Source organism: Alligator mississippiensis, chromosome 5, assembly GCF_030867095.1.
Source record: "Alligator mississippiensis isolate rAllMis1 chromosome 5, rAllMis1, whole genome shotgun sequence".
Taxonomy (NCBI): domain Eukaryota; kingdom Metazoa; phylum Chordata; order Crocodylia; family Alligatoridae; genus Alligator; species Alligator mississippiensis.
Window position 1 is genome coordinate 183,432,329 of NC_081828.1, and position 15,479 is coordinate 183,447,807.

Here is a 15,479-nt window from a genome sequence, read left to right on the forward strand (position 1 = left end):
GGTTTGGTCCTTGATCCAGGGATTTCTTATGCATTAAAGTCATTGGACAGAGGTACAACTGGAAGCAGGAACCAGAATCTAGAATCTCTCCCAGTAGGGTACCTTTACCTGTGGGGGTATGGATTTTTGCTTCATCTTCTCCTATAAATCTCTGGGGGTTTTTGTACAGAGTAGTACAGGCTTAGCAGGGGTTGGTAAAGAGGTGGCTATGCACTATGGGTGCATCCAGATGAGCATGCACATGCCTCTTGCAGCATCCCAAACCACTTTGACATGCTGCAAGAGGCACGCTGTGAATGAAAAAATGTTCCCCATGCTGTTCAAAATTTGATACCTGGAAATTCAGGTATCAAAAAAAAAAACATGGGGGAAAAAAGTGGAGTAACCCAGAAGCCAGTCCTCCAGAGAGATGCTCTGGTTTTTGGCCAGAGCACTTCTATGTGCTTCTGCTGCCAGCACGCGGGGCATGCACCCTTAACGTGCTGGGACAAGCAGATGCATGGCAAGGATCTGATGTGATGAACCCTGGCACTGTTGCAGGTAAGTAGGGATCGAGGTGGGGGGAATTGTGGGTGTGGGGGGGCACTGTGCTTGTGTGTGGGAGCTGTGGGTGTGGGGGGGCCTGGCCTCAAGTGGTACAACTTGCTTCACACCAAAGTACATGTCCGAGTACATGCACTTGCGGCAGCTCAAATAGGAGCGGCACAAATTTCTGCTGGGGATGTTTGCCTCAGAGCACATGTCCAGACATGCACTTTGATGTGGGGCAAGTTGTGCTACTTGGGGCAAACTGACCCTTCCCAGTCCTCCTGGATCTTCAGCCGGGGGGAGTTAGAGGTTGGGGCCAGCACCTGTGCTGGCCCCAGCAATATAAAAACCTGTCCTGGTGGGCAGTTCAGGGCTACTTGCCCTCAGGAGCTTCTGAGGCCCAGCCACTTGGTATCTGGAGACACTACCCCTTGTGCCAGCTGGACTGCTGAAGCAGCCCTAACCTAGAGTGACCCCTGCACCCTCTACCCACTGCAGCAGTCTGGCAGTGGGGTCTGCTGCTTGTCAGTTACCTGCTGCCATCTACAAAAGCATTCACCCTCTTGGACCTGTGGCCCCATGGCTACGTGCCTGCCAGACTTGGATGGGGTGCCCTCACTCTGCCATCTGGGCAGCTATCACCCAGAAGATGTGCTCCTTGTGGTGGCCTGTTTTGAATTGTCAAAGCATGTCCTCTTGGCCCCAAATAGCCAAGAGGTCAGAAACATCATCTGGCCTCCAGCTGGGTCCCCAGTGCTGGCCCTGGACAGGCTCCTCTGCCTGGGTCTCGCCACGTGTCTCACCAGCAGAGATCTTGGTGTTCCCTGTTTAAAAATTGCAAAATCTGGAAAAAGATTTGCAAAAAGAAGCCCAAATTCTGCTATGAAAATACCCAAAATAGTGTTCTTTCGCTATGAAAATGAAATGCCACTATATATAGAGAGATCAGTTGGACAATGTTTTATTGATATATTTGTAAGTTTAAAGCAGTTTGGAAGCCTACCAGTGCCTCTATCATCATAATAAAATGGATTCTAAATATCTATACACTTTGGCATTTACTTTTGGGTATTTTGTCACAGAAAAAATCAGAGCTGCTCCTACTCCCTTCACTCACCAGGATGTGTGATGCTAAGCAGCACTGATATGCCAGTGCCCTGCCTCTCCCTTTGCCCCTCACAATCAACCCACAGCCCCCTCCTTCCCCTCCCCAGTCCCCTCACTCCTGACCTGCAGCCCCTGCCTGCCTCCACTAGCTTCCTCCCAGCCACAGCTCTGTCCCAGCACCAGGACATGAGTCTGGCTGCAGCTATCCTACCAGCTGCTTTGTGTCTCTGAACAGTGCCAGCCCTTGCTGTTCTGCTCCCTGCCCCATCTTGGGAAGCCCTCAGCTGAGGATCAGGGACTGAGCTGAGCCATTTCCTCTCAGGCCAGCACCCCCTGCATAGGCTGTTCTAGGGGAGTAGGGGGCTCTAAGCCTGGCTCTGGAGGCCTCTCCTACCCGGAGTGCTCCCCCAACCTCACCACCTCTCTCACACACCCCTTCCCCCAGCCCATCACACCCCCCAAGTGGCTCCTGGGACCAGAAGCTTCCCCCAGCCCAGGGTGGAGCCTCATGTCCCAGCACTGGTATGGGCATGGAACAGGGCTGCAGTGTGACAGTTGCCCCTGGAGACACAGCTTCCACCAGCAGGTCCCACCCCATACCATGTAGCCGGCTGGGCATGCAGTGTGTGAGATTTATGGGTACATGTGGGGTTGGGGGGAAGGGGTGTCGGAGTAGAGGTGGGATTTGTGGGGGAGGGTTGTGGGTGGGTGTAGGGTTTGTGGGGGTGAGGTTTGGGGGGTATGGGGCTTGTGCAGGGGTTTGGGTTTTGTCATTGGGTATGTGGGTGAGGGGTTTGTGGGGGTGGCTTGGGGGTTTGTGGTTTGTGGGGAATGTGAGTGTTAGGGGGTTCTCAGGAGGGATGGGTCCCCTGCCCCCCCCACAGGGTGCAGTCCCCCCACATAGCACACAGACTTCGCCCCACATACAGCTCCCCCTGCAGGAATACAGCCCGCCCTCCCCCCCCCTCACAGCAGCACCTGCCATCAGGACGCTCAAGGCCCTCCTGGCACAGCTCCCCCACCCCCATGGCATGGGGCAGTGGGGTGCGGCCCCGGTCACCTGGCACCAAGTGCTGCTTGTGCCACACCACATGAGTCCAGCCCAGCATGAGGCCATGCACCTTTGGGCAGCTCTGGACCACTCAGGCTGTCACCCAGGGCCCATCACTGCTTGCAGGGACCATGCATTGCACCAGGCTGGGTCCTGCCTCCATGGGCCCCACGCACAATCAGGCTGGGCCAGTTCCATGGAGGCAGGACCCGGCCTGGTGCAACACGCAGTCCCTGCAAGCAGCACCAGGCCCTGGGTGGCAGCCTGAGAGGCCTGGAGCTGCCCAAACATGCACAAAACCACACCGGGCCAAGCCAGGCCTGTGCAATATGGTACAGGCAGTGCTGGGTGTCAGGCCCAGTGATCTCTCTCAGCAGCAACTAAGGATCCATGAATATATATTATCTATAATTACTCAGATTTAAAAAAATAAAAACTGAAGACAGATCAGTGAAAGCCTCTGTTTAGTTTTACAATACAAGTGAAAAAGGAAACAGCATCAGAATGTATGAAGGATTGGGCTAAAATACTGTAATAACAAGTTTGTTACATCCCATATGTGAAATATTCTCTACAGTTCTGATTTCTCATAGAAAATATGAAGCAGAAACAGGAAGTTTTCAGATAGGGGTGATTTCAATTTATCAAAGGGATGGAGAATCTCCATGACAAGAAAGACTGAATAGACTGGTTGGTTTAGAGAAGAGATATATTAGAGGCATACAAAATAATAAATGGTAAAAAGGACAGTTGTGTTTACCCCTTATAATAAAAAAAGGCACATTCAAGGACAGTGAAAAGGGAAAAGTTGAGACTTTCTTTCCAGTAAATATATTTAACCTATGAATCGTAGTACAATAAGATTTTATTAAGCCAAAGGGCTTAGGTAGTAATCAAAAAAGGATTATCTATTTATACTGATAGTTAATTTGCATAAGATAAAATAATTATCTTATGAGGGATAATTAGATTAATGAGGGATCTGAGACCTCATGTGTTAGGGCATCAGCCAGCTACTAGCTAACAATAAAGGTAATTTATTTTACAATGGTCCAGTATAGGTCTCTCTCACCTTCCTCAAGAATATCTGATACTACCCCTTGAAAAACATTTTACATTGAACTAGACAAACCATTGGTCTAAGCTAATATGGCAATTTCTATATTCAAGGTAGTTTCTGATGTGTTCATTTAAATTGCATTACTTTACAAGTGCAAATAAAAGAAATACATAGATTTTGATAGCTGTTCACTCAAGTTTATATTGAGCAGGAGAGAATTTCTAGGAAACAAAGTATTAAGCACAAGCTTTCATAAGATGGCTTGTGTAGCATTTAAAAGTTTTTTGTTCCAGTCCTTGATGTCCCATATTGGTCTGTTGGTCTATTTGTATGGAAAGAAGGAAAGCAATTACAACTTCACTGTTCAGCATTCTTCCCCTACAGCTTTACTTGTATGTTGTCATAATATGGAGTCTTAAAGCCGAATTAATTCCCCATGTAATAATATAGTTTCAATATTACAGTTTAATGACCTGGTCAGGCATTTGATATTAGCAGAGATTGCTTTGAACTGAAGGCACCAAAATTTAGTATAAGAAAGGTCCATTTCACTAAAAATGACTAATGCTTTTTATTATTTTGAGCTCATTTAATAGTTAAATAAAAAAGGCATTGGCTGACAACTTTTAACTTTTTTTTCGTTAACAACATTTTACAATATTTTTTTAGTGCCAAAATAGATAGTGCAATGTGGGCGCATCTACACAAAATGCTTAACTGCACTGTAGCTTAATTTACTGCATAGTAAATGCATGTCTACACATGTACATGCTTACTGTACAGTAAACACTTAATCATGAGTAAGTTTGCTACCTGCAAATACAGGTAGCAAATTTATGAGTGGTTAGTTACTGCACAGATAACCACATGTGGACACGACCCAGAAGCAACAAGCAATCCAACCTGAGGCTAGCCTCAGGGCTCTGGGCTGGGAGCCTCTCCTGCCCCCAGGGCTGGGATGCCTCTATGGCAGCCCCTGCCTCAGGCCTTTAAAAGCCTGCAGGCACAGAGAGACCTGAGGCACATAAGCAAGTAGCCTGAGGCCACTCCAAGACCCTGTGTGTCCCTGGGCAGGCCTCAGGCCAGCTGCCCTAGCCTACCTGCACTCTGGCAGTGCACTGCTGTGCGCCTGCCAGGCCCACACCATCCAGGCCAGCAGGCTGCTCCAGGCTTCTGAAGGCTCCAGCCAGGCCTGCCAGCTCCCAGATCCAGCTGCAGGCAGCTTCTGGCTGCCATGGTCAGCTCCACCTGCCCACAGCCCACCCCTGGCAGACTTCCCCAAGCTTGCAGGTGTTGCGGGACATTGCCTCTCCCACGTGGCTCCCAGTCCCATACCAGGCCCCTGAACTGGGTGCTTCAGGGAGCTGTCCAGGCCCAGCAGCACAGGGACATCCATGCAGGGGCCCAGAGAGCTGGTGTAGGACCCATGATGGTGTCCTTCTCATCCATTGCCATGCTTACAACCACATGCCTGCCATGTGGAGCCCCAAATAACTCCCAAATAATGGAGGAGACTGGTGACCTTGTGGCACTGTGGGTTGAGATAGAGGTGCAGCATGAGTTCAAGCGGGGCAGGCACTCCAACGCCCACATATATGATAGACTGTCAGCCCAGATGTGGGAGCATAGGCACGACCAGTTGGCACAGCAGTGCCACACAAAGGTCAAGGCCTTGGGGGCACAGTAGGTTTCCATCATCAACCACAACTATTAGTCAGGGAGTGCCTGGAAGTCCGTGCCCTTTATATGGGAACTGATGGACATCCTCAAGCCTCAGGACTCAGGCCACAGCCATGCTGTGTACAGTAGCACAGGTAGCCTGCCTGAACCCCTGCTCCGGCCTGGCACCCCTGGTAACACGTTACCAGGGGAGAGCCCCACAGGCATCCAGCAGCCCATCCCACTGAGGACCTCAGGAATCCTGGGCCAGTGCCTGCCTTAACAGCTCTGCAGCCCCAGCCATGAGGCATGGCTGTCCATGACAGCACCAGCCACCAGCAGTGTTAGCTCATCTCCAGGGTGGAGGTGGGGCCCTGGGCCAGGCACCTGCCCACTGTGCCCCATCATCTAAGGACAATGCCTGTAGCTGCATGCCATCAACAATAGCCATGACTGCACAGGGCCGCTATCCATGCCAGCCCTGGCCATGTGGTAAGCCCCACTCAAAAGGGAGGGTCCACCCTGCACCTGCCCCTGGCCCCAACCCCTGCCCCTTCCTGCCCTCCCCGCCCAGCCCACCCACACTCCCCTGGCCCTGGTTTCCTTCTCCACAGCATGCAGGGAGTCAGGAAATAGTGCCAAACTTTATTGAGCAGCCCCTGCCCCCACAGTAAGGTGGGCATGGGCCTCTAACATGCTGAGGAATGCATTGATGCCAGTGGCAATGTTCTCCTCAGCTGTGGCAGGTAGGGATGTATAGCACAGACACAGGTAGCCCTCCAGGTAGTGGCAGAGGCTGCAGGCAAACCAGGCTTCCCCCCTATGCCACTGTAGCTCAGGATTGCATACCAGGTGTGCAGGTGCACCTGGGGCACCATGGCCATCGGCAGCAGCAGGGTGTAGTGGTTCTGGTACCCCTTGGTCCATGCAAACAGCTCCTCATGCACTCCCTGGAGGACATGCACCAGGGGCACACTCAGAGCACAGCAGGAGCTTGTGGAGGGGGCTGCCCCTGGGGTGGCTTCCTAGAGAAGATCACTGTGGGGAGGTCAGGGGAGCAAGCAGCTCCTTGTCCCAGTAATCTGGGAGCCCCATGCCTTCTGCATCCATGGGCTGAGGGCTGAACAGCAGTGCAGTGGGCTGAGCAGCTCAGTGCCATGAGCTGAGCAGCAGTGCAGCAAAGCAGTTGGCCTTCCAGAGGATGGGGGAGGGAGCAGGGTATGGGCCTGAGACAACAGGTGCTGCCAGGAACCTAGCCTGTCCCACTCTGAGAATGGGGTGGGAGAGGCAAGCTGCCCACAACCAGCACCTGGTAGCACTCTGGCCCCAGGGGAGCAAGCGGGGCAGGGGGCTCAGCCAGCAGCTGTCTGAACCCAGGCCTGCGAGGGTGACTTAACATGGTTCCTGCGCATGCCTGACCCCTGATCTAAGGCTGGGCAGCTCACTGACCCTGGTACAGAGCATCTTATCTCTGAAACATTGCAAACTCTCACAAACAGCTTCTGTCTCATGGCTCTACAGGGCCTGCAGCTATGCAAGGTGGAGAGGCTGCCCTTGGCATCCAGGATGCAGCCTCAGGGTCACCACCACCCACAGCTGGGGCCCTTCAAATGCACCCACTAGACCTGGATAGGACCCTCCTTCTGGACCACCTTGCAATGGCATCAGAGGATGGGCTGGGGGATGCTTGGGCCTAGCAGGTGGAGGAAGTGGCCTGCCAGGATAGGTGGCAGAAGGAGGAAGTCACCCATAAAGAGGCACAGAACTGGAACAAGAAGGCATGGGTCTGAGTAGACAGGGTGTTCTGGGTGCAACTCCTGGCCCTGGAGCTTGAGTAGGTGAAGGTGCTATGAAAGCAGAATGTCACCCTAGCCCAGGCAGTGCAGGCCATGAACAATGCCCACTGGGTGCTGGACACCGTTCTGGCCTTGGCAGCTGCCTTCATGCCACCCGCTGCCTCGTCCCCAACCCTAGCACTGTCTGCCCCCTGGCAGCCACCTGCCACCCAGCAGGAAGCCCCAACCTGGGCCTAGGAAGAGGTCCTGCACTGCCTCCCACAGCATAGAGCCCCTAACCTGGGTCCAGTGCCACCCAGCTCCCCTGCCTGGGCCCAGTTCCACCACTTGCCCCAGCTCCAAATGGGCATGGAGCTGCCTACAGTGGGACCAGGATCACACACTGGACCAGTTGACCCTGGACATTGCCTGTCAGAGAGGGAGCTGCCCACAAGGGGGGCGCACTGGCCACTGTCACCCCTGGGCAAGCCCCCCATGCACTGCACTCACTGCAGCCTTTGCACCCGCAGGGTAGTGGCCAGAGGCTGGGGTGCTGGCCACCTGTCCCCTAGTCACCCTCACTTCATGGGCCCCACCCCAGGATGGCACACAATACATAACTTTTATGGAGAAGAAGGTTTTTTATTGATGGTGAGTAGGTTGGGTGGTGGTACTTCCCTGTATGTGTAGATGCGTGTCTGGCACCATTTACTCACAAGTAAACTGGTGCCCCATCAAATGCACGTGTAGATGCACCCTGTTAGAAGCCATATTTGCTAAACTAGCTAGCCAGAAGTTCTGAAGTATATTTTTTTAGAGAAGCAAAAAGACTTATGGAAACCAAAATTAAATCTCCTCTGTGAGTCATAAATGTAATATTTTGTCCATTCCTGAAATTCTTATTCACATAGTAAATAAATACGTCTCTTAGTATTAGTGACTCCAGCTTCTCTCAGAGGCAGAGGAGGCATTGCTTTGAATGTTGATGCTACATGGAGATGAAAGGTATATGGCCACTTACTATAAAACAAAAGACATAAACAGTCTGAAGCCAAGAATGTAGGAGAAGGCAATTTTTAAAAAAATGTGATGTCATTCAATATTGAATTCAGTTGGAATTTTGCTAAATTAAGACTTTTAGTATAACTTTTAGCCTTTAATATAATGCACTTGTATGGTTGCCTTTCATAAGACAGTGTCCCTTTTCTATCCCTGGTTGATGAATACAGTGTATGTAGTGGAGAAAAGTCAGAGAACATGAAGCAAATTTGCAGTCATCTTAGAACTTGGTATGTAAACTATAGATTTGTATTGGCTTCTCAGTTATACAGAAAGTCACTTAATTAACCTTCCAAATAGAACATAGCCCCTTCTGTCATGACAGCAGTTAGAGTTAATGAAGATTAGGAAGATAATTGGTTATTTTAGAAAGCCAGCAAGAAAGCATAGAAGAGCCTCATGAGTTACAAGTGCTGGTAAAGAGAGACTAAAAAGAGAGTAGCACTTTGTATTGTTGACCTTCAAAAGTTCATACTCTTCTCCCAAAATTTAATAGTAGATGAAAAAAGAATTAACAAGGCACCACCAGACAGGGTGTGCTTTGGAGAATTAGAACCAAGTCATGATTTTAGCCAGGGAAATGGGATTTGCTAAAGAGTGTAGTTTCCCTGTTGACTACAAATGAGCTAGGTGCAAAGGCACCTTGGAGGAGAACCAAGAATCCACTCTAAAAGCCTCAATAAAACCTACAGCTCAGCTTACAGTGGTAGATTCCTTTGAATATCACTGCAAAAAAGCATTAATAAACCACTTCAGTTTCAAACAATATTTTACAGTAAAAGGAATGTGAACTCTCTTTCTGTTAGTTGATTTATTGCCCATGACTTAGATGAAATGGCCATTCTTTTGCAGCCATCTAGAAATAATGTCAATCTAAAGTGGAGAATAAATGTGATAGGCACTAGTTAGTGCCAGACGTATGTGTTGATCTTAAAGTAAAAGTTTAAATATTGAAACACTTCTGAATCTTAGCCAATAATTATACTGTGATGACAGTTAGGATACACAGTCAGTGAGACACTCCCCGAGCTGGATAGATAGGCAGCTTCCCATCTGTACTTTCACTCTTTCGGTATTATAATATGTGTAGTTTGATTGACTTTCAGCCTTCCTTCTGTTGAACTTATCAGTTGCAAATGTAAGACTAGTATGTGCCTTTAAGACATGACCCACAGGTCATATGGGGAAAATGTGGCAGAGCTGTGAATTTAACTGAGACCTCCATTCTAGCGTTTACCCAAAAGAATATCATTCCTCACAGGATCTCCCTTCACCTTAACTCAGTTATGAAGTTCTGGAATAGCAAATTTCTCCTTCTGCTTCATTTAAATAAGATACAAGATACCACTGTGTGAGACAATTAAGATGATTCATATTAATAGCATATTCATAGAAATCTAGATATTTTATTGTAGGGTCCCCTGGCATACATAACTCTTCAGGCATGATTAACCAGCTAATCACATCTTAAGCTATTACGTACCCCTACCTTAATGCAATTAATGGTTTGATAAAACAAGGAATAAGCCGGAAAGTTATTACACAGAAAACATGGTACCTATCACACCATTAACAGTCATGGCTGGGAGCCACATTAGCTGATAGATCTCCCAGTCACTGGGGTGCACCATGCAGTTTTATAGCTGGAAGCCCCATCATCTAATCTGGGCTTCCAGGTATGGGGCGCTGCATGGTACACCCCTGCTACTGGGCGACCCATCACCTGACAGGGCTCCCAGTCATAAGCACTTTCTAACTGCTGGTGCAGGGGAGCCCAGGATCATGATTCCACTGGAAATAAGACACTATGGGATCTGATGCTCAATCCCACAATCATGCCTGATGCCATGCACATATGGCATGGCAAGAAGTATGATTGTGGGGATCGTGCACCAGATCCCATGGTGCCTTTATTTGCATATCTGCCAAGGGCCTAAGAAAAATAGGTTCCAGTTTGCTGTTGACTTAGTTTGACAAATTTCCAATGGATGGAGCTACACCAGTGTAAAACTGGAAAAACATGGCAATGAACAGCACTCCCATGTATAAGATAAGGAGCCATTTGAAGACTGGCTTACTGCTACATCAACACAGGATTTTTCTTCCCTGAATATGTATTTCTTACCTGAACAGTTTCAATCCAAGACAAAAAAATGTTTTTGTCCACTCCAGACCTGGAAGAATATAGTGTTAAAATAAATACATTTCTCCAGGCCTAACCAAGCACAAGGCAGATTATGAAATTTCTAGACATCTGGAGAGATTTCTAGCTTCTGAGCTACTCTTACACTGACTGGCCTGAAGGGACTCCAGTAACTGGCTTCAAATGTTTCACCAGTTTTTCAGCACAAAGGTATTTCAATAGTGTACTGAAAGTGCTGATGTAATCTGAAGATGGCCTGTTAGAAATGGGAATACCATACCATTATACAGTAACAGTTCAAATCACAAGAGTGGTTTGACCTGTCCAGCCCTATGGCCTGGCATTCAAGGCTGGTCTGAGGGTCTGATTCATCATGGGCACTACATGATGCCACTGTGAAATACCCCACTAGAGCTTAGTTTTATCCTGTGTTGCAGTTTGAATTAAGAAAGAGGAACTAGAATGAAACTATTTACAAGGTGGTATCCAGGCATCAATAATACTTAGGTTTGAGATGTTTATACATTAAGGCTCTAACACCTTGGTCGGGGAATACAAAGATACAGTAACTTGTTGAAGGCTGTACAATTAACTTGGATTTAAGCCTATTATTTTCTTACCTTGTCAGACCTTTGCATTGTCATGTGCCATTGTCATTTTGGGGTCCCAAAGTGGGAGCTGAGCTCCAGGCCTGTTGGCATATCAGGTGCTGGGCTCAGTTTCTGGTAAACTGGAATGCCAAAAGTGTAACATTTCAGCCTCCTGCTGGTCAGCTGATGGAGACAACTTGCTAATGATATGTTTTAACGGGTTAGATGAGGGGTGACAGCTCAGTCCGCAGGCCAAGTCCCAATTATGAGCTGCTTGGCCAGGGTCCAATGTAGCCATGCAAGTCTAGCCCTGCCAGGGCCCAATTCAGACTTGAAAATTTGGCAGAATGATAATGGTGGAGGTGTTAATTGCCACCACTCCCCCATTGCCAAATATAACGCCCCCTGGGGAAACCCATGGGCCAGATGACAAAGCTCTGTGGGCTGGAGGTTAAACGTCCCGTTCTAATTTATTTTCTCATTTTAATATTTGTCTGGGGGTTTTTTATATTGCCATCTGTAATTTAGTTTGGTTGAGCCAATTTGTCATCACAGGCCACGTCCAGACACGCATGGACATTTGGTTCTCTTGTGCTGCAGCTACTTGTCCCTGGGGAATGCCCATGCCATGTGCGCATTGGTGCACAGCAAGTTACCCTGAGGGTGGTAGGGGAGGCTGGGGCCAGCAGCTGGCCTCAGCAGCCTTACCTAAATTTCTGGAGGCTTCCTGGGGCTGCAGCAGTGGCAATCCTTCCAGGTGGATCCTGGCTGGCAGCCGCAGCATGGGTCCCAGTGACCCAGCTCTGCTTTTCAGCAGTGTGCGCTTCCCACATGTGCACTGCTCTGCTTTTTTTCCCCTTGGTAAAAAAAAAAAAAAGCTTTTTCCTCTAGGGGTAAAAAAAAAAATGGGGAAAAAATGCAGAGCAGCATATGCATGGGCAGCATGCCTTTGCAGCATGGAGAACACCTGACTGTGCAGTATGTGGTGCAGACATATTTGTCGCACCACATACCTCATGGCCGTGCTTGTCTGGACATGCCCACAGAGTGCAACCATTTTTTTTTTTTTAATTGTTTGTGCCAGATACCAGACTGAAACCCCTGGACACTCATGCCCTCTGCTTGTATATCTACTGACAGGGTTGTGTGAGTGAAGGGACTACTTCTAAAGGTGAATGGGTAACTTGTGATCTGTGCTAAATCTTTCCTTTGACTTCAGACAGGTTTTGAATCAGGCCCTTATCACTAGCTCCAATGCCGGCCAAGGCTGCTGATGGAAGTTCTGATTAGTGACTGTTCTGGATGCATTTTTTGTTTTGTGAATACTTGTTTACTAGGAACTGGACTGACTCTACCATCCCAACTGAATTCTGTTATTTCCTTTATACCTAAAGTTTAAGGGATGGATTTTAACCCCAGATGGAAGGATCGATCTAATTGTACATCTCTGTAGTTTACTGTTGATGAATTTGCATTTTCTGGGTTTTGTCCTCAATAGGTTTACACTGTTGAAGAACATGGTATGGATATTCTCATGTGGTCTTCAAGCAGGAAAAAAGAAAGGACGTGGATGTATGCAAATGTGGTCCTCTCCAGTAACAGTCCTTTCAAAGTTGCATTTGAAGCTGAAGTGGGGGCAAATGAGCTCACAGAATTTGCTCTTGATGATATTTCTTTCACTCCTGAATGTATGGCTGGAGGTATGTGATAGTACAAATATGGTAAAATTACTTATGGCTTTGGAGGGGGTGGGGGTATGTTCCGTCTTACAGTGGAGTGTTTATGTTCTGTTCATAGCATGTTTCAAAAAACTTGAAGTTACCAGTAGAAGTATTTGAAGGAAACTCCATTAAAAATCCAGAATTTTAAACTACTACACTGCAACATGATAGCTAACAAGTATGGTAATATCCTATAAGAAAAATTTAAATATCTTGGATAATTCTGCATAGAAATAGTAAATATTAGGGGTTGCTTGTTTGTTTTGTTTTTTGTTTTGCTTTTGGTTGTTTTAAACAAATACAATGCTACAGGTGTTTCTTCCTTCCAGTGCCTTTTCCAGACTGCAAGGATCACAATGGGGAAGAGACAGGGAGCAGGTACAAAAAAGAGGAAATCCTTCTACTGCTGCCACTGTCCCCTGCTGAGCATGGCACCACCTGCAGCCACAGCTTGTGTCTGGAGCAGGGCAGGAGTGACTCAGAGTCTCCCCCTGTACCCAAATCAGCTGGGGACAGCAGTAGCAAAACAGTGCAGGGCGGGCTGCAACCACATTACTGCATCCCCCTTGGATCCACCCCTGAAGGCTACTAGTCATATCATAGGTATCAGTTTGTATTGGGGGAATAAAGGAGATAAAGAGTAAATTTATCATCTCTGATCTGCAGGGCAGATTTTGGTTCAGATCTTTGGTTTTCACTAAATGTGTGAATTTCCCATTGGGCATCAAAGGAGTTCTACCCTTGTAAGTGGATAAAAATATCTGAATAAAGATATTTACACTTTGAGTTGGTAAGGTTATTTTTTCCCTAAAAACAGCATTTGAACAAATCAGAAATTACAGTAACCCTCAATACAATTGCTATAATTGAAGGCCTGTTAGTTTTACTGTGAACCCTATATGAAAGGGTTTTGTTATGACCCCAGCTATAACAATTTTCTCTAGGACGAAAACAGTGAGACAAGGCTTCAGTTTGGGATGGAAGGGTTTTACAAGCACAAAAGTTACTCACAATTATTTAAAAAAGAAAATGGTTTGTTCTTTTATCTTTGCTCTCTTCATAAAAAATCTTAGCAGCATAACAAATTTACTTTGTTGCCAGGCACTTTGAGATTTTTATGATCTTTTATGCATACTACAAAAAACATTGTGACTTGAACTGTGCAAAGAAATTACTTGAATCCTAGAGCTCTACAACACTGCTTGCTATGCATGTGGACTATTACATAGTACAGGGGTTTTCAACCTTTTTTAAGGAGTGTACCCCTCCTGGGCTGTACCCCCTGGATGAGCTGGGGGGGAGGGGGGGGTTCTCCAGCAGCCAGTTCACAAGCAGGGGGAGGGTGGTACTTGGGTGGCAGCAGGTGGTGGCAAGTGGTGACGCACAGCAGCAGCAGGAGAAGTGAAGGTACTTGGGAACCACACCACCACCACCTACCACTGCTGCACAATGGCACACAGTGATGCACTTCCCATGTACCCCCGCTTCTCCACGCCACTGCCACGTACCCCGTGGAGGCTTCCCAAGTACCCCCGGTTGACAACCCCTGATAGCGTAATCTCACAATTAAAAACAGCTAATTAAAAATGTTTGCATAGGAATCAATCATTCTTAAAAAGTGATGTAAATTTAATGATTTCATAGTTTCATAGCTGGTAGGGTCGGAAGGGACCTGAGCAGATCATCCAGTCTGACCTCCTGCCGTGGCAGGAAAGAATGCTGGGGTCAAATGACCCCGGCAAGGTGTCTATCTAGCCTTCTTTTGAAGACCCCCAGGGTAGAAGCGAGCACCACTTCCCTTGGAAGTTGGTTCCAGATCCTAGCCTCCCTGACTATGAAGTAGTGCCTCCTGATGTCTAGCCTGAGTCTACTCTCAGTCAACTTATGGCCATTGTTCCTTGTTACTCCCGGTAGTGCTCAGGGAAACAGGGACTCTCCCATTGCCTGCTGGTTTCCCTTGGCCAGTTTATAGATGGCCACCAGATCCCCTCTCAGCCTTTTCTTGTGGAGGCTGAACAGGTTCAGGTCCCTTAGCCTCTCCTCATAGGGCCTGCCCTGCTGCTCCCTGATCATGCGAGTGGCCCTCCTCTGGACCCTCTCCATGTTGTCCACATCCCTCCTGAAGTGTGGTGCCCAGAACTGGATGCAGTACTCCAACTGCGGCCTGATCAGTGTCACATAGAAGGGGAGGATCACCTCCTTGGACCTGCTCGTGATGCATCTGTGGATGCATGACAAGGTGTGGTTAGCCTTCCTGACTGCGAGAATGACTCCAATAATGTCAATAATGACTCCAAGATCCTTTTCTGCTGCTGTGCTGATGAGAATGGAGTTCCCCAGCCTGTAGGTATGCTGCTGGTTCTTCCTCCCCCACCCCAGATGCAGTACCTTGCACTTGTCAGTGTTGAAACCCATCCTGTTCTCATTTGCCCACCCCTGTAACCTGTCCAGATCAAATTGCAGCCTGTCCCTCCCTTCTAGCATGCTGACTTCTCCCCACATCTTAGTATAATCTATGAATTTGAACAAGGTGTTTTTCACCCCCTAGTCCAAGTCACTGATGAAGATGTTGAACAGTGCAGGCCCGAGGACCAAGCGCTGGGGGACCCCACTGCCCACATCCCTCCAGGTCGAAAATGACCCATCCACCACCACTCTCTGGGTTCAGCCCTCCAGCCAATTGGCGACCCATCTGACTGTGTAGGCATCGACATCACAATCTCCTAATTTTTTAACAAGAATGGGGTGAGAGACAGTGTCTAAGGCCTTCCTAAAGTCCAGAAAGA

The 15,479-nt window shown here is 48.1% G+C and overlaps 1 protein-coding gene across 1 annotated transcript in view; it reads left to right on the forward strand.

The window, feature by feature from the left end:
• The window catches only part of MALRD1 (MAM and LDL receptor class A domain containing 1), a 516,028-nt gene that overhangs the window by 376,786 nt on the left and 123,763 nt on the right, over positions 1-15,479 (forward strand). Inside the window, exon 32 of the mRNA XM_059729363.1 lies at positions 12,471-12,672. Within this exon, the coding sequence (XP_059585346.1) occupies positions 12,471-12,672 (202 nt within the window). The remainder of the gene's footprint in view (positions 1-12,470; positions 12,673-15,479) is intronic.